The sequence below is a fragment of the Anabrus simplex genome, chromosome 1 (genome assembly GCF_040414725.1).
Source record: "Anabrus simplex isolate iqAnaSimp1 chromosome 1, ASM4041472v1, whole genome shotgun sequence".
NCBI classification, from domain to species: domain Eukaryota; kingdom Metazoa; phylum Arthropoda; class Insecta; order Orthoptera; family Tettigoniidae; genus Anabrus; species Anabrus simplex.
Window position 1 is genome coordinate 472472617 of NC_090265.1, and position 20480 is coordinate 472493096.

The 20480-nt window shown below is 41.3% G+C and overlaps 1 protein-coding gene across 1 annotated transcript in view; it reads left to right on the top strand.

The window, feature by feature from the left end:
- Ppn (Papilin) overlaps nucleotides 1–20480 on the top strand; it is a 408909-nt gene that overhangs the window by 174129 nt on the left and 214300 nt on the right. The window contains exons 5-6 of the mRNA XM_068227548.1: nucleotides 6862–6944; nucleotides 15627–15777. Of these exons, the coding sequence (XP_068083649.1) occupies nucleotides 6862–6944; nucleotides 15627–15777 (234 nt within the window). The remainder of the gene's footprint in view (nucleotides 1–6861; nucleotides 6945–15626; nucleotides 15778–20480) is intronic.

Below are 20480 nucleotides of genomic sequence, written 5' to 3' on the forward strand. Positions count from 1 at the left end.
TTGAATAACCTAGCTACAGTGACATGGTTTGCAGCAAGCATTTCTTTACACGCTAGCAAATAAGAATGTTCGCAAGCAGTTTTGTCATTCTTCAACACATCAAGTACAACATTTCCTACTTTTCTGCCACTTGAATCCGTGGTTTCGTCAATGCTCACCCACAGTTTTTCGCTATCACATACTGCCCAAATTCTCTGTAAAGTTTCTTCGTAACATTTTAGGAGATAGTTTTTCCTTAATGTGGATTCGTCTGGAGGCTCAAAATTAATGTACTTGGTTAGGAAATTTCTCAGTCCCGGATTATTTATTTTACCAAGAGGAATGTCGGCGCAAACAAATGTTCTGCACACATCTAAATAATATTGGGAATATTTAGATGGGCCTGCATTTGAAGTAGCTGGTTCAGCTATTAGTAATTGTCGCGAACGCACACGCGAAGCAGCCGCAGTATGCTTATTTCCAGACAAATGCTGGGTTACTTGAGAACGTTGATCTGCACGTACTGTTTTACCACACGGTTGGCAAAATAATACTTTTCCATCGGTAGTGAAAATGCTTTTAAATTCCACTACATATTGTTGAAGACGCGACCTTGTACTCGACTTCTCTTTTGGCATTGTTTTGCAGGTTACGACACACGCATTTACGGTGAATCACTGTTTCAGTAAAAAGAATAGCAGCGGACACTGAAGGAAATATTTCTTATAAATCCATACAAATTCACACGACCACGGGAGTGATATATGGACCCGAACAGCTAACCTTAGTCTTAGGAGTGATGAAATTCCACTACCTAATGGTGGGGCAATATTCTTCCGAGTCTCCCATGTCGTAACGGAATTACACCTTATCTCTCGGTGATTGCCTTTCGCTGATATTATATAAACAAAACCCGAGAGGGCTGACTTATAAAGAGTTGAAATGACATCATGCAAGGAAACATCTTGTGCATCAAATCAAATCGCTGTCTAAATGTAACGACGTAGGCAGTGACCAGCAAGTTTTAGAACTTATGGAGGGAAGTCCATAAATAGCCGAAACATTCAGATACATTATGTTAAATACACTGTTAAAAACAATACCGTAATCGTAAAATGAAAATATGAGCATTATTTTATAACACAGAAGCATTTTAAATTTTATTGATCAACAAATATTGTCGATTTATGTGCTTATTATAGATTTTCTTAAAATATGTATTTACATTTAAGAAATGTGAAAATATGTGTTTTTATGTGAAATAAGATTCAGTTTTTACACTTAGGGATGCACAATAGGAATAATGAACTTCGTAACTTGCGTTAAAACTTACGCAAAAAAATATGTAATTACATAAAAATCCGCTCCCTAGTGATTAGTAGCAACAGAGTGCGTTGCCGGCTTTTACAGTACCTGTGATTAGTAGCACTAATTGAGTGACACCATGGTTCTGGCTTGCGTAAGATTAGTACCCACTATGTGACCGAGCTCGATAGCTGCAGTCGCTTAAGTGCGGTCAGTATCCAGTAATCGGGAGATAGTGGGTTCGAGCCCCACTGTCGGCTGCCCTGAAGATGGTTTTCCGTGGTTTCCCACTTTCACACCAGGCAAATGCCGGGGCTGTACCTTAATTAAGGCCACGGCCGCTTCCTCCCATTTCCTAGGTCTTCCCTATCCCATCGTCGCCGTAAGACATATCTGTGTCGGTGCGACGTAAAAAAAAGTACCCACTATATGAGGAATACCACGGGACAGCGCGAGTCCCTGTGCTTACAGTAGTACACTTATGTGATGATCCTGATGAACACGATAGGTTTTGCGTTGCCTGTAAATGGTGCCGCAATGTACGAAACATCGTAGGTCTGTATTCCATGTGCGAATTTCATTACCTGTAGTACCATAATGTGTGTGGAATACCGCGAGTCTACGCTACTCTTGATTAGTACCGCAACATGACAAATACCATGGTTCTACTTTCCTAGCGGTAAGTACCATTATGAGGGGCCGATGACTTGGATTTTAGACCCTTTCGACTACAAGCATCATCGATTCAGTATCCGTCCCTTGGTCAGTAATACCATTGTTTTACGCCAGCTTCTGTGCGTGTGAGGCACTGTGGGTCAGTTCCACTGATTGTTTTAAATTCATATCCATCCGTCCAGTCATTTCTCGTCCTCGCGTTTTAAATTCTGATCAGTAGAGGAGTTTGGACTTTTAATTTGTCATTTCCTTTCGTCTCATTTCGTACCATTATGGGCTGATGACCTAGATGTTAGGTCCCTTTAAACAACAAGCATCATCATCAATAACATACAAGAAGCACTTAGGTCTGAACCAAGACGGTTTCTAACTGTTGACTTCACAACGTTCATTGTGGAAAATGGCTGCTCGCAAGCGTATGGTGACCCAAACAAAGGAAGTAGCGCTGTAGCAAATTTCTTCATGGCCGAGGCTGTTCCACTGTTCAAGTATTAAGTTCTCCGTCCTCTGGAGACAGCACCCTCGATTTTCACGAATGTACGAATTTGTTCACCCATATACTTTCTTGAAATTCAGTCAACTCCATTTGTAAACTGCCAATTTCTAACCACTAAAAAATTGACCTTAATATCGCTCACTTGAGCAATATGAAGTTTTGAAATAAAGTGCGATAGTTTCTCCAAATCTGGAAATTGGGATAATCTCTTGGCAACTATTTGTCTTTACATGTAATAAATATCATTTTTGGTCCGTATTGATGATATTAGATTGAAATAATAACATTAAGTTATTTATTAGACCACCTAATCAATACAAAATCGTCTTGGATGATTTACATATTTACCACTACTAGCTAACAAATTTATGTAAATCATCCAAGACGATTTTGTATTGATTAGGTGGTCTAATAAATAACTTAATGTTATTATTTCAAACTATTTGTCTTACAAAATTGAATAAACAGTTACGTACTAAGAATAATTACGCGCTGCTGGCAACCACACGCAAGCCAATCTTTACTGATTGAGTGATGTGGGTGAGCGAATGGCTCGCCGGCCGCATCTGACATTTATTTCAGACCACTCATTGTTGCAGTGTTGCCGTTATGCACTACCGAATGGAACTAGAATTTAGATTTTCGGTTATTTCATAAACCTGAAACACTATGACTATATGATGCACGAGATATGTATATAAAGAGGTATATGCAAACGTTAATATCTGCATGTCCCGTGCCACCGAAATCGTGTTCGCGTGTCACAACGTTCACTAGGTTCACTATCCCTGGGTTAACTTAACTAAATTTTACATAACATACGTTATGCCTTAATGCAGTGTTGGCATTTAACAGGTGGGTTGAGTGATTGGCCTTACACAGCCATTAGCAGAGAAAAAATAATTTCTTTCAGCATAGGCCAGCCAAGGAACAAAAACGTTGTTCATACTGCAGTATCTCTGCTCGACAAACAACATGCTGTCTTCATAGGCGTTGAAAGTGAAACAAACATGCGGTAACGTTTGGATTTATTAAAGCTATTAGCGTGCTGGTTGATTGCTAGACTGGAGAGCCTGGCTGATGTCACTTAGGCCTACAATGGTGATGTCACCGAAGAGAAGACTAATTAAGAAAGCTTCTTTCTCGGCTGGTAAATCGTTCATCGCAAATGCTACAGAGAAAATAAATCATCTGGGCAGCACTGACTGTTCTGTAGAAAGCTTGAAGGCCGAGATTTAAAATTACTCATTAGTAATATCCATATCAACGGGTAGTAAATTATCACTGCGCAGAATGTTAGAAACTTGTTTCTAGAGGATTTTAATCAAACTCTCTTAACTATCACAATAATATTGGATACAATTAATATTAGACGACTCTGGGAATTCATACCATTTCGTTAACCCTCAAACTACGCCGTAGTGCCTTTTAGGGTACAGCTCTACGCTCTTGCCCTCGTCAGAGCTAATTGTTTTTTGGTATCCCAATACCCTTCAAGTGGCAGGCCGTTGAGCAATTGATTGCAGTGAATGATGTGGGAGTGGTTAGATCTGTACTCCTTAAAGTTTAGTTGTTTATTTATTATTTGTTTTACGTCGCACCGACACAGACAGGTCTTATGGCGACGATGGAACTGGGAAGGAAGCGGCCGTGGCCTTAATTAAGGTACAGCCCCGGCATTTGCCTGGTGTGAAAATGGGAAACCACGGAAAACCATCTTCAGGGCTGCCGACAGTGGGGCTCGAACCCACTATCTCCCGAATACTGGTTACTGGCCGCACTTAAGCGACTGCAACTATCGAGCTTGGTTTAAAGTTTAGTGAAAAAATTATAATTTAAAATGAAAGTACGAATTGCCAGTTTGTCCTTATCGTTTAAATGTCCGTACATGTTTGTAATATGTCCGCCTCTGTGGTGTAATGGTTAGCGTGATTAGCTGCCACCCCCGGAGGCCCGGGTTCGATTCCCGGCTCTGCCACGAAATTTGAAAAGTGGTACGAGGGCTGGAACGGGGTCCACTCAGCCTCGGGAGGTCAACTGAGTAGAGGTGGGTTCGATTCCCACCTCAGCCATCCTGGAAGTGGTTTTCCGTGGTTTCCCACTTCTCCTCCAGGCGAATGCCGGGATGGTACCTAACTTAAGGCCACGGCCGCTTCCTTCCCTCTTCCTTGCCTATCCCTTCCAATCTTCCCATCCCTCCACAAGGCCCCTGTTCAGCGTAGCAGGTGAGGCCGCCTGGGCGAGGTACTGGTCATACTCCCCAGTTGTATCCCCGACCAAGAGTCTGAAGCTCCAGGACACTGCCCTTGAGGCGGTAGAGGTGGGATCCCTCGCTGAGTCCGAGGGAAAAACCGAACCTGGAGGGTAAACAGATGATGATGATGATGACATGTTTGTAATATACATTGCTATGCAAAAATTAAGGACGTTGTCACTGCCAAGTAACATAGCTCGATTAAACTAGAACCATACATGGGAAGAACTGCTACAGTATGGTATGGTAGGCAACTGAAAGGAATGTGCGATGAGACGAACATAAATGACACGTAAGTCACTGCGACTGCACATCACAAAAGAAGGAACATGGTTCTTAAAAAGGTGTGTGATCACCACGGACAGCGATGCATGCTCTGCAACGCGTTCCCGTGCTGGCCACAAGATTGGTAAGGATTTCTTGTGGTAGGGCGTTCCATTCCTCCACCAGCGCGGTTGACAACTGCTGGATGGTCGTTGGTGCATGCGGACATGCTGCAATACGTCTGTCCAACATGTCCCACACTTGCTCGATGGGGCGGGGGGGAAGGCTAATCCACTCGCCGAATATCCTCTCGTTCCAAGAACTCCCAATCTGCTCTCTTCGATGTGGTCGTCCATTGTAATCCATAAACATGAAGTAAGGACCTAATGCACCCCTGAAAAGACGCCCATGGGGAAGGAGTGTACACTGCCACAATGTCGTCGACCGATGAGTGTACCCCGTTCAAATATTTGGAGACCGGTAAGCCCATGCAACATTATGCCTCGCCACACCATAAAACTTGGACCACGTGTTAACACCTCTCACCAGATGAGGGTTCGTCTAGAATCACTACTCGGACGGAATCCGCTCTCATCGGAGAACACGCGACCCTACTCACCGTCGGTCCAGACCTGATGCTATTGACACCATCGTAAACGGCGCCGCCGATGTGCGGGTGTCAGCGGAACACACAGACCACCCCCATGGGCCACCGTGCCACTGTGGAGTGTGAGATTGGGTGCCTTGCAGTCCTGTTGAATGTGGTTGCAATTGCACTCGCTGTTTGACGTTAATCTCTTCTTGCCTGTCGCACAGTGCAGCGGTCATCTGCAGCTGTAGTTGACCGTGGTCGAGCCCCTCCTCTCCTCGGAAAGCAGTGTCTGTGGTTCAGAATGTTCTCTATGCACGTGAAACAACGCTGTGGGCAGTACCAAACGCCTGGACTACACTCGTCACACTTCGTCCTTCTTCCAGTTTCCCGTGTGAAGTCATCCAGATGTTGTCTCTGTTGTAATGAATAACACCACCACAGAGCACCGAAATAGCTTGCTGGTTCACTCACACTGCCTTGTCCCGTTCCTTCAACTGCCTCGTTTTGTGGGACTAGATCCATCTGGTGCTATAGTATCGTTAACCTCACGCCAGGTCTACATGGACATGTGGGAGACCTCTGGCAACATGTTATTTCCACCCAGCAGGTGATGTGATATGTTGTGTTATTTATCTCGTCCTTAAATTTTTCACAGCAGTATATTTAATTTAATTTGTCCTTCAACCAAGTATTTACTCTCTATAAGATTATCTTTGGGGAAAAGGATTTCTTCCCCAAGGACATGGTTTTGATTCCCTCTCGGGAAAACTAGAAATATAGAAAAGGGATTTCCACTGCTGACCTGCTGCAGAAATTAGTAGCAGGTTTATGCATAGTGGAAGCTTTTATCTTCCACAAATCCAGGGGTCTTCATATCGTTTACGTTGATGGCTTTGCTTTGCTTGTAAGATTTTCTTCTCAAGATGAACTCTATGGCACATTAGGTTAGTTGTTGGCTTTCTCTTCCAAATATTGTACTGTACATTCCCTTTTGAATGAGGTCGGAGGTATTTGCGGAGTTTGACGGCTACAACTCCTTGTCGTTGGCTTCCAGATCGTAAATGGATTACTACGGTACATATTTCCAATTTCTTGGCGTTTGTTATTACGTCTACGTGGAGGAAATATACCTGAGGCTAATATCCAATTAAGCAATAAAAATTAACGACAGATGAATCACCTTATCTCACATATTTCAGTAATTATTTGCAGTGTTTCAAAGTAATGTACAATTACCGATGTAAGGAAAATGCTTCATTATTTATTGTAATTAAACTTTCTCTCGTTCTGTTTCAGGACTGCCCGGAAGCGTCGAGCGACTTCCGAGCGGAACAGTGTGCCGCATTTAACAAAGTGCCCTTCGAAGGACGATTCTACGAGTAAGTAACGATTGTCGAAATAGTTCTGTGATCTAATTCATTTTTGATAGCTGATTAGTTAGTGAAAATTTTGATCGCCTCACCATCCATCAAGTAGGAGTATCTATGTATCTATTTTTCTCGGACGTGATGATATTGTATAATACTGTAACATGTCCTCAAGCTCGTCTTCCTTCCTTCCTTCCTTCCTTCCTTCCTTCCTTCCTTCCTTCCTTCCTTCCTTTACTCACTCCAGGCCTCTGCGAGCTCCAGACGAATTCAAAAGAGAAAGTATAGTTTTTTACAAAGAATCATAGACAGGTACAGTATATAAACTGAGTAAATAACGAATTAATAAAACTAAAATTAAAATGCACTTAATTACTTCAAACAACCAATAAAATGCAGTCAGACTTGAAAGGACGCAATGATACCGTAATCCACGTGTTTTCTGGCAGCTGGCAGCTGTTCGATCTAGGAATAAAAATTGAAAGGTCATTCCTTTAGATAGTTTCACGCTCCTTGCGTTTTGACTTCATAAATATAGTTCATTTTACTTCAGGCTAGAGATTTCGCAAGTATTCTTTCACCGGGTGATTTGGCCGTGCGGTTAGGGGCGCGCAGATGTGAACTTGCATCCGTGAGGTAGTGGGTTCGAGCCCCAGCCTGAAGATGGTTTGATGGTTTTCCGTGGTTTCACACCAGGCAAATGCTGCGACTGTACCTTAATTAAGGCCACGGCCGCTTCTTTCCTACTCCTAAGCCTTTCCTATCCCATTGTCGCTATAAGACCTATCTGTGTCGGTGCGACGTAAAATAAATTGTAAAAAAATCATTTGCCTTTACCATTAGTAGCAGCAACTTCAATCATATCCAGTTCAGGAATAGGCTACACAAGACATTCAAAATGTTGTAGTCATTTACAATACAAATTAGTGCACCATTACAAACAAACCTTCGAGTGTACCCATAGGTACATGCATCATTTTTTATTTAAGCAATTTCATAGCTACAGCGAGTCCATTTGAATTAGAATTGCTTGTTGCAGCTCCTCCAGGTGGTCAATGGACTGTTAGTCAACTACGCCCTGGGAGGTAGATTGTTCTTGACGCTAATCACTAACAGTTCGGCAGAAGATTGCACATGTCTCGCCTGCGGGTAATTGTTAATAAGCGCGCCGTGCGTATTGTATGCTACCTGGAGCAGTGCGTGCTCATGAAGCCGAAAATGAGCAGTAGTTTCAACCGGGATCGATGTTCCTTATCTTCACAACAGATCTCATTTCAATTAACAATATTTATGATACTGATTGTCGTTAATATTCTGCCTTGAAGATACATTTTAAACACAGACTTTCAAGCCGCATTACGAACTCTAAAAGAACAAATTAATTTAATCGTATCATATTGTTAAAATAACTAACATTTGGAGTAGGTAGGTAAGGGTTATTCTGCCCGAAGGCAGGTCCGAACCTCCGCAGAGGTGTTCCAGAGCCGGAGTTTACGTGCGGTAGGGTGGCCATTTCCTTTAACATTTGGAGTAGTCATTCAATAAAAATGACGATGATGATGATGATGATGACCATGATGAAGATGGTGATGGTGTAAGGATCAGCAATATTTTCAAATTTCATACCTATCCAATATTCCTGCTCAATTGTTTTCTTCCCTTTAATATACATTCTTTATTGATTGATTGATTGATTCATGCTAAATCATTAATTCATTGTCCGGCTCCATGTATAAATGGTTGGCCTGCTGGCTTTTTGTCACAGAGGTTCCGGGTTCGATTCCCGCCAGGGTCAGTAATTTTAACCATAATTGGTTAATTCTGCTGGCACTGGGGCCGGGTGTATGTGTCGTCTTCATCATCATTTCATCTTCATCACGACGCGCAGGTCGCCTAGAGGAGTAAAATAGAAAGACCTGCATCTGGCGAGCCGAACTTGTCCTTGGACACTCCCGGCACTAAAAGCCATACGCCATTTCATTTGATTTTAATTAATTCATTCATTCACCGATAGACGAAACCCGTTGGCTGCTTTGTACGGGTCGAGTAGTAGTAAGTTTGCATTCGGGAAGTGGTGGGTTGGAAACCTGCTGTCAGCAGCTTTCAAGATTAATTTTCACGGTTTCCCACTTTCTCACCATGAGAATCCCGGGGCTGTACTTTGACTAAGACCACAGCTGTTACCTTCCATGTCCTTACCCAGCGTCCCCGAAAATTCCAGAACTGGGCGAGTTGGCCGTGCGGTTAGGAGCACGCAGCTGTGAGCTCTCATCCGGGAGATAGTGGGTTCGATCCCCACTGTCGGCAGCCCTGAAGATGGTTTTCCGTGGTTTGCCATTTTCACAGCAGACAAATGCTGGGGCTGTACCTTAATTAAGGCCACGGCCGCGTCCTTCCCATTCCTAGGCTTTTCCTGTCCTATCGTCGCCGTACGACCTATCTGTGTCGGTGCGACGTAAAACAAATAGAAAAAATCCAGAAGGGGCGATGGTAATATCTCAAATAAAAATGGTTTTATTAACATATATTTTAGGGGCCTGCTCGAATCATGAGATGAAATATTGTACATATAATTAAAAGTAAAAATATACAGACATTCTTAATCGATGTAAAAGTAATAGTTTTTAAATGCCAAATATGTTTGTAAGGTTATTAATGAAAATATAAAATTTACAGTAAAAACATTTTGTAATATAGAAATACAGAAGTCGCCGATGACTTTAGATGTTAGGCCCCTTGAAACAACAAGCCTCTTCACCATCATAAATATAGAAGAAGTGTTTTACAGAAGCGCACAAACGTATAAGTAACATTGTCAACACAGTCTCAAACCTCCATACCCACAAAAATAAAGTTTCAAAGTATGTCTACCAGTCAAAGAAAAATGACCTCACCTTTATTTTTCAAATAATCCACGATACATCAAAAGCGACACTATGATGATTGCTGACTTCATCAACCACTAACACAAACATACCCGCGTTAATATGGCTCTTTGGTTTGATCGTCGCAAATGCGGCGCTGCCAGTTATGAAACCATGCACTGAGTAAGGTTAAACTTCCAGCAAAACAAAAATCACAAAAGTATATATCTATAATTGATTGGTTGAATATGTATGTGAACGCCACCCAAATCCAATATGAATATTTATTATTATTATTATTATTATTATTATTATTATTATTATTATTATTATTATTATTATTATTATTTCGTATGGTATAGAGATGCAAATTAAATTAACCGAATGAGTTGGTTATGTAGTTTTCGCCAGGTCACTATGAACTTGCACTCGGGAGATGGTGGGTTCAAACCCCACTGTCGGCAAATCTGAGGATGGTTTTCCGTGGTTTCCCATTTGCACACCAGAGAAGTACTGAGATTGTATCTTAATTAAGGCCACGGAAGCTTTTCTTTTTAGTCCTAGCCCTTTCCTGTCCCATTGTCGCCATGAGAGGTGCTTGTGTTGGTGTGACGTAAAATAAATAGCAAATTAAATCACATATTATTTATAAATATATATTATAAAGACAGAATAGGTGCCTGATCAATAACAACTACAAATTATCTCAGAGCAATGGCTTCTGAGGTCTGCACTGCTTCGACCCTGACCTCGTGCATGTCCAAGAACGTTCCTTTAAATTTTCAAAGTGGGCAGCCCATGGCGATATGGAGAAATGTCTGAGGCGTGTTACCACAGTCACGATCTCAGATATCTTCCCGTTATGATTCCAGTACTGGCATCCAGTATGTTGGGCTCTTATTCGATTGAATGATGTACACATCTTTCTACGTAAGTTTAAACCAAAAGGACGCTTTACTGGATCCAAAATCAAACCAAGATTATCGGGTCTGTGTCATACATTATTCAAATGAAATTGTTCCCCAATCAGCCTCTCGCCTAGTAACAAGATGGGTTTCCTTGCTATTTCGGTGTGTTCTTCTTCCTTCTTCCAGTTACTGGGGGTCGGCGATTCCGGGGTATTCAGGAGGGGTAATTATACGTAACTTCTTCTTCTTCTTCTTCTTCTTCTTCTTCTTCTTCTTCTTCTTCTTCTTCTTCTTCTTCTTCTTTCTTCCAGTTACTGGAGGTTGGCAGTACAATAATATCAGTATTACAGCCGGTTGTCTTTCCTGACGCCAACTCGATGTGGAGGGATGTATTCACTAATGCGTATTTCTGTGGAGTTTGTTGTGTCATGTGTTGTGTGTAAATGAAGGTGTCTAATAAGTTGAACACAATTCCTAGCCCCCGAACGTACGGAATAACCCAGGCTTGGCTAATATCTTCGGCCCGTGCGTGAATCAAACTCGGGTCTCTCTGAACCGAAGGCCAATATGCTGACCATTCAGCCAAGGAGATGTACTTATCAGAAATTATAATTAATTGTTTTATTGTAGAAATGGAATGAAAAATTAATTTCTACCATTTTAAATGACTATTTACCAAAAATTAATTCTAGGGTTAAGTGACGAAGAAAGTAAATGTGAAAGCATGTGCCTCTTTATGGAGTTATAATCCTGTATGATTCCTCCGAGTTAAAATGGTAGACGTCTTTCTCATACCATGGTCGAACATTGGCGAGATTATCCTTTCCGGCGTGAAGGCCACTGGACATACATTCTGAGACAGAGTTTACGTGCGGTAGGTTTACTTGTTTAATTACCAACTTAACAGAAATCCATGAATTAGATTATACTAATTTCTTAATTTTTCAGACCATGGAATCAATCCTGTGCCCAGGTAAGTGATTCGATTTTATAAGTAGTAGCAAGAAAGGTTGAAACTGCAAGCGTCAAAATTATTAAAACTGTAGTAAAGGAACAGAACTACTGCTAGCCCCTGTCAAATTAAATGTAGATAAACCCGTGATACTCATAAGTAGGATAGGTCGCCTGCTCGTAAGGGGATCTGAACCGTCGTTACATTACTATGCTGTCCGGCTCCATGGCTAAATGGTTAGTGTGCTGGCCTTTGGTCACAGGGGTCCTGGGTTCGATTCTCGGCAGGGTCGGGAATTTTAACCATCATTGGTTAATTTCCCTGGCACGGGGACTGGGTGTATGTGTCGTCTTCATCATCATTATTTCATCCTCATCATGATGCGCAGGTCGCCTAAGGGAGTCAAATCGAAAGACCTGCACCTGGCGAGCTGAACATGTCCTCGGGCACTCCCGGCACTAAAAGCCATACGCCATTTCATTACTATGCTACGTACTGTACAGTACATTCATGGCATGATCATACTTCATAAGGAATCAAATATAATGCCAATGACATTGGTTCGTATATGAGGGTTGGACCATCTTTGTCATCAGCTCTCGGTTCATGTCGGCGGTCTCTTATTGTGAGCCTTGGGATAGCTGCGATTTTAAAGGACTAGATTAGGGATTTCAAAGAAATTCTAATCCAGCATTTTCTCGGAGAAAGTGTTGGAAATAATAATAATAATAATAATAATAATAATAATAATAATAATAATAATAATAATAATAATAATAATATTTTGTGTTTGCCGTATCAGAATTGCCGTATCGTGGATGTCAAGCCGCTGTTGGAAGGTTCCAAGTCCAGGAAAATAATCCTGATCCAAGTCCACGTTTCTTCCATACCGACTTTACTTTTGTCTCGAAAATACTGACTTTTCAGAAATAATCACTGGATATCCAAAAAGTTAGATTCTGGTCGACGTTTAGGTTAGGCATGTTTTACGCGTGCTTTGCAAGATAACCAACGAAAGGATAGAAAGAACAACACTACATAAAAAAATAGATAATTCTGTGGCACATATGGTCAAGGTTGGTAATATCGTGGTATATTCTTGGTTCTTTGGTGTTATACTTAATGAGTGAACAATCGATTGCGAACTATCGAAGACACGAATTACAATTATCATAATGATGTGAAGTATAAAGATTATCGACAACTTAATCAATATTTTTAAGGTTGAAGTACTATGCAATATCGTGATAGGCCTATATTCAGTAATACCATGAAAAGGAATTAGTAATATCGTGATATTATTTTATAGGAACAACACACATTTTATATTTTCATATAAGCAAGCTAAAAATACAAATTATAGTAGGTACGAAATAAAATACCAATTACACTAAGGTAAGGGTGTATTCTGCCCGAAGGCAGGTCCGAACCTCCGCAGGCGTGTGCCTGAGCCGGAGTTTACGTACGGTAGGGTGGCCAGTTCCTTTACGCTCCTCCATTCCCTTACCCCCACCAACAGCGCGTGGCAACCCATCCAAATCTTGACCACGCCCAATGGTGCTTAACTTCGGAGATCTCACGGGATCCGGTGTTTCAACACGGCTATGGCCGTTGGCCAATTACACTAATAAACAAAAGTACTTTCGGCGGACATCTTGGTATTCAACATGCATTCTAAGACAAATGATACATGTTGATTCAAAATATGCAGCGCATTCTAAGCCAACTTAAACATCTTGATTCAAAACATGCAAACCATTTGTCTTTTTTCTTTTCTTTTTTTGCTAGTTACTTTTACGTCGCACCGACACAGACAGGTCTCATGGCGACGATGAGACAGGAAAGGGCTAGGAGTGGGAAGGAAGCGGCCGTGGCCTTAGTTGTCTGTTATCAACCATTTACAAATGTTTAACATAGTATCAAAGAAAAACAACTCACAGGCAGGAGTTCCAGTGGAGCACTGATTAATAAATGGGGTATTAATGAACATTAGCTAAGATTAGTGCAAGTGCACAATATGGCACATATTGGATTTGGCTGTTACATAGCCGCACAAGTAGTAATAGAGATATGGTGAATTTGTGCACCCTCTGGACGCCATAGTGTTCACTATTACTGACAATAAAAAGAAGAAAATTAAAATGTTCGGCTTCGTATGAAAAATAACGAAAAACATTGAAAACAATTCTCGATGAACGCTGTTCCATGGAAAATAAACCTTTGTCAACATCTTCAAAACCTAAGGCGGTACAGAAAAACGGTTTTCATATTTGTAATCAGCATGACAAACTGCACTAGAAACAGTAAACCTCATGTCAGATATCTGCCCCTCGTAAATCAGTGTTATTTAACACACAATATTGATAAACGTGATCTTCGGAGTTTCTTCGTCCACCACTCTCACTATTGGAGCTTATGTCCGAAGATTTGCTGCAATTTTTTTGTACACGAACGCAAGTCATTGGTCTAAAGCAGCAGCAAAATTCACATTGGATCCAGTCGGTGCCATTACAGAGCGGTTCGTCCTTCAAATAAGAATCAAAACATTTTTCATCTGGAGTATCCGAGAATCGCACTTCGATGTAGAACCCTTGTTTGACACATCTTTCCTGCAGTGATAAGTTTCCCTTGGTCTATTAACTTTCAGGAACAATCGTTTCTGTTCATGGCTCAAATGACATACGATGACTTTCAAGATCCTGCACTGTGCTCCACACAACCTCATTGTTTGCTTTCTATAATATCCAGTCAGTTTTATAAGATTGCCATGTGAAAACAATGAGGTAAAATCGCTTGTTCAACACGTGAATATATATATCAAAATATGGACCGTTCTATTACCAAAAATAACTTCTATAACGTATATAGTATTTCAACAAGCTTCGTATCACCTGCGGCACACACATTCGTAGTTATAATTTTCATTTAATACTAGAAATCATGCTTGTTACTGGCAGTAAGCACCATCATGCTCAGTGTAGAGTTACTTCTTCCTCGACACACTTTTGCACAAAATCGGCTCCTCTCTTGCTCAGTAATATCGAGATACACTCTCACAATATTACTCATATCACGGTATTATCAACATTTAGAGTCTTAGGTTGCTGGTACGACTGCTACCCAGCCAGATGGTCAGCAAATATTGGACTATCACGGTGTCAGTGTGACAACTTTCTCCTGCCGTATTGTTTGGCTTTATTGACTGCACTACATACACTACATACCTAACTTCGTCTTGCGTTAATATACTCATTTCTTCCGTTTAATGACTGCTCCTCAAAATTGGGCAATCATCTAGGAAGGCGCTAATGAAAAGAAGTAAAAATCGGGGTTTTAGTTAATACTTACGAAGATTCAAACTTGTAAAATGGTACAATATCCTTTAAGTGGAGCCTCCGTAGCTCAGACGGCAGCGCGTTGGCCTCTCACCGCTGGATACCGTGGTTCAAATCCCGGTCGTTCCATGTGAGATTTATGCTGGACAAAGCGGAGGCGGGACAGGTTTTTCTCCGGGTACTCCGGTTTTCCCTGTCATCTTTCATTCCAGCAATACTCTCCATTCTAATTTCATAGCATCTATCAGTCATTAATAAAAATCACTTTGGGAGTGGCGACCCCATCGTATTAATAGCCTATATCTGCTTCATTAATTCCATCCCTGACCCGGCCAATGACTGGAAAACAGATTGTAGGTTTTCATTTTCATCCTTTAAGTATGTACACTTGATTACTATGTACAATACATACTTCTTAAATTGAGCCAATCAGTGAATGTAGGCTTATTTATTTATTTATTTATTTATTTATTTATTTATTTATTTATTTATTTATTTATTTATTTATTTATTTATTTATTTATTTATTTATTTATTTATTTATTTATTTATTTATTTATTTATTTATTTATTTATTTATTTATTTATTTATTTTCGCAGTTTCAATTTTAGTTTTAATATTCTTTTCATTTCAGTTGGATCCCATACACACGAGCTCCGAACAAGTGCGAACTGAACTGTATGCCTCGAGGGGACAGATTTTACTACAGGTATAGCAAGAAAGTCCATGATGGTACACGTTGTGATGAGGAAAAACTTGACGTCTGCGTGGATGGTCAGTGTCTGGTAAGTTCGAGTATCGAGCTGTTGTTTATCCGTTGTACCACTCTCGATCATCACCCTCTGTGCTGATGTGTGGAAACTGTTTCTTAACATGTGTTATTGTGTTATATGTAGTAACTGTCCGTAATAAAAGCTAAGTTATTTTATGGATAAGAAAATGGGAAATAAAGGAACGGAAATCGATGCATTTTATGCAATAAAGGAATTAAAGTGGCACACCTTATAAAGGGGAGTATAATTAAAATTTCGTGTAGCTGTTGATAGCCTGGGTATAGCTCTTGTAAGGCAGAACCTCTGATGAGATTGCGCGAGTCTGCCGTGTACGTCACACTGCGTGTTATTGTGGTGGAGGATAGTATCGAATGTGGTGTGTGAGTTGCAGACATCCTCTCCCCGAGCCGAGAGAATTAACACTTTACGATTAAAACCCCTCAACCCAGCTAGGAATCGAACCATTGGCCTTGAGGACCAAAGGCCAAGAGGCTGACCATTTAGCTATGGAGCCGGACACGGAAGTTGGTGAAATGCCAAGAAAAATCAAAGGATAATAAATATATCATTAACATTATAAGTGGGCATGGACGTTATCCTCTTGTTAAGTTGTAAAATGAAGAATGGAACACAATTTGGGAGAACAGTAGCAGTTTACAGTATCAGTACTGGAATGGGGAAGTCCGGCTACTTGGCTGGGTGTGTGTTTCATCTTAATGCACATCTTCAGCTACGTACAGCACATTACACTACAAACCACCACAGAAACATGCAATAGTGAATACAGCGCTGCCATAGGGTTAGAGCCAGGAAAAGCATTCGTCAATCTAAATTCAGACATATAGCCAGCCCCAAGTAATTGGGGAAAGGCCAGGAAGAATACTAATACAGGAATGGAGGAACGGATCAGACGATACGTGAAGTAAGTACACTCATTTGCAAAAATAAAATATTAAAAATGCGCACCATGATGGAACCATCGCAGGGACACATAAGTGGGTGGAAGCACAAGATATGGTAGTACAAGTATAAGAAAAACTGTACTACACCAAGCATTTATTGCACGGTAACAAGCACTTGTAGGATACATTTTAATAATGTTTTTTACGTCCCACTAACTACTTTTGATGGTCTTCGGAGACGCCGAAGTACCGGAATTTTGTCCCGCAGGAGTCCTTTTACCTGCCAGTAAATCTACCGACACGAGGCTAACGTATTTGAGCACCTTCAAATACCACCGATCTGAGCCAGGTTGGGGCCAGAAGGCCAGCTCCTCAACCGTCTGAGCCACTCAGGATAAATTTAGTACGTTGTTAGACCACTCGCAACAAGAAGACAGGTGGCGAACCTGTCGGGCATGGAGGCCTAGAGCCATCGGATGTTCTCCTGAGAGAAACCATGCCACAGCTGGCTCAACTGACCCTCCGCTTCTGCCGTAGTTGTCGCTGGTCGAATTTGCGGTCCAAGCTGGTTCTAAACGTTCTCGATTAGTAAGAGGTCTGGAGATCTTGCTGGCCAAGGGAGCTTGTTGACGTCTCGAAGACAGGCCAGAAATTCCTGTGCTATGTGAGACTGGGCATTATCCTCCTGGAAAATGGGGCTGTCGAACTGCACCAGAAAGGGAAGCACACGCGGTAGCAGAATTTCCTGGACGCATTGCCGCGCCGTCGTGGTTCGTTCAATCACCACCAGCGAGGAGCGAGAATAGTAGGAAATAGCATCCCACATCATGACACCTCTCGCTGAGACCGTGTGCCACTCGACAATGAAACGTGGGTCACTCCACTGGCCAGAACGTCTCCAGACTCGAATTCGGCGGTCGTCTGCATCCATACAGAACCGTGATTCGTCGCTGAAGATAAGCATATCCCCAGCTGCCTTGACGTGCCTCTGGATGATGCGCAGCGACGTCAGTGGATGCTTACAGCCTGTTGCATTAAGAAACAATCCTCCCTGCTGGTGGTTCGCTGAGGTCAATCCGAGCTTTCTCGGTGCTTATGTGCACCTGCACATTCCCACTGCATCCAACACCAACACATAGAACAGTTCACGTTGCGAGAAATGCACCGAAATTTCCAACCTGTTAGTCCGACGATGCGACTTGCCTCAAACTCATCTAGCTGGTCAAAGGCAGTTGGGGCATGCTCAGTGTAAGCTCAACATGGCTCTGTGGATCACACTGCTACTTGTAAGGCCTTATTTGGTGTGTTGGATCTATGGCTGAGAGAGGTACATGTACACCCTAGTGGCAATTATACACCGGAAATCAACATTAAACACAAATTGGACACATATCAGCCTATGACGATCGTGTGTGGCAACCTTAATTAAACTAGCGTGATTCAATCATGGTGCGCTATTTTTTTTCAAATGAGTGCAGCTTATGGATGTGTGAGGCCTGGGGGCTGGTTGGATCCTCAAAACTCGCCACCATACGATATGCAACTATAGGCAAACCACAAAAACCGACGACGGTGCCATAATGAAGCATACGAGGCATGATGAAGAGTAAGGTAGTTTGTCATTGTTTTCCTCACTGAGACAGAATGTGATATTGCAGCAATACTGACCTTTACACACAGGTCATGTTCTGAACGTTATTACTTAGTGCCAGCTTCCATACTGTCACAACCATGAAGGGACCAATACTTCAGTGGGAACTATATTTTGCTCTGGCCTGGGCCAAAAGACAGATGAAAAAATACTGCAGCCATCAAGAAAGAAGCATGATCATAGATGCTGTAAGTCCATAAAATAGTTTTACAAAGGGTAATTAATTAGAACAGGACATGGACATTGCTCCACCTATAAGGAGCAATACGAGATCTTATATCATTTGCAATACTATTAAAGTAACACAGATTACCAATGGTTAAATGTAAATGGTTAAAGACAAGTAGCACATGATAAAGGGGGCAGTATTTGTCATCATCCAGTGTATAAATGTAACATAGAACAGTTTGGAAAGTCCAAAGTGTGTGTATTACAAGCCATGCATCGAACTCGAGTTGAAGAACACCATTTAGACCTATTTTGAAAATGCAGCATGAAGCCCAATAGTCATCTCGTCCTATAAACAGTAATACTAACCATACAAATGTGGATACATAAAAGTTGTACATCATGTAGACCAGGTACTAGTCCCATCAGACACGTTACAGACAGAGAAGCTCATTACATCTGTCAACATGCTGTAGCAGATAGTGGCACCTCATCAAAAGAGATTGTGTAGTCTATTGCCTTGCACTACATTTGACAATCTTAATGCAGATGATGGTCACATCAGGTTTTTTGTGCCATGAAGGAAAATGCAACAATTTAGCACTGATTAGTCAAAGTAATACATCCCAAACACCAAGTATTATGATTTAGGGTGCCATAACCTATGACTCCTGATCACCTCTCGTGTTTTTTAAAGAAACTGAGATATCACAGATATGTCGATGATGATCTGTGACCCCATTTCCTGCTATTTTTTTTGCAGCATACCAAATGCCATTACAGAGCAAGATAATGTTTGCATCCATACAGCTCGTGGCATGCAACAGGCTCTATGAGGCATGGACATCTTTCCTCGGTCTGAAAGGTTTCCAGATGTGTACCAATGAAAAACATTGTCAGCATTGCCATCACCACCTGCACAGACACTGGATGATCTACGTGTGCAATTGCAGGAAGAACAGTTGAATATGCCTCAGGAATATTTCTGGAAGGTGGGATGGAATGCCTCCTCATATCGTTGCCTGTATGGCGCCAAAAGAAGGCCCTACACTATTCTGAATGATGCTTTGTGGATGTTAAAGAAGAGGTCTCTATGCATGAAGAACAAATCACTATTAGATTGCAATACAAACTGTTAACCTGTGATTGTTTCAAAAAGCTTCAGGTAGGGAAAGAACATGCAGTGTTTCCATGTGACATGAAGGAATCGTATTTCATAGAATGGACAAATTTTGACTCGTATTATGTAACTAAGTAGTTAAATAAATGGTTTTTAAACTTCATAAATGATTCAGTGTCGCCACCTAGGATGTAACAAACCTGAGACACTGGGCTATATGTTGGGCTACTGCTCCAAGAGAGATTTACAGAGGAACATGCACCATCTCAAGGTGCGTTCTTTCATTGTAACGGCCTTGTGGAGGACAAAATGGGAGGTTTGCAAGGAAGTGCATTGCCTTTCAGAAGATGGATCAACGAGGTGAGCGGATATTATCACTATCAACCATAAGGAAAACAAATGCCTCTTGTTGGATCCCACTCAGAGCAGGCAATGATAGTGAATGAGGAGTAGAGAGCCATCTACTGTCCATGCATCCTTCATTTAAGTGAGAGCTATAACACAATTGGTTACGCATGGGAAGTAAGGGGACTTTTGTTTGGAGCCAGGGGAACTTCGTTTAAGGACACGAGTTCCTATCTCAAGAAGCTGGGCCTCTCATTTACAGATATATATCACTCATTAAATATTTTGAAGGATTTTTTGACAATATTAAACCACCATTTATATTCTTCTCATTAGATAATAATGACTCATTATATTACATTTCTATTATATATATTTTTTAAGTTTCATTGTATTCTGCATCCTTCTGATCACCCACAATTGCTGTCTCTTTTGTTGAGAATAAATTAAATAAGTATATAAAATTACTTTCTTGAGCTATTCAAAAAATGTAAGTATGTTTTTAAATCATGGTTGCTCTGAACATTCA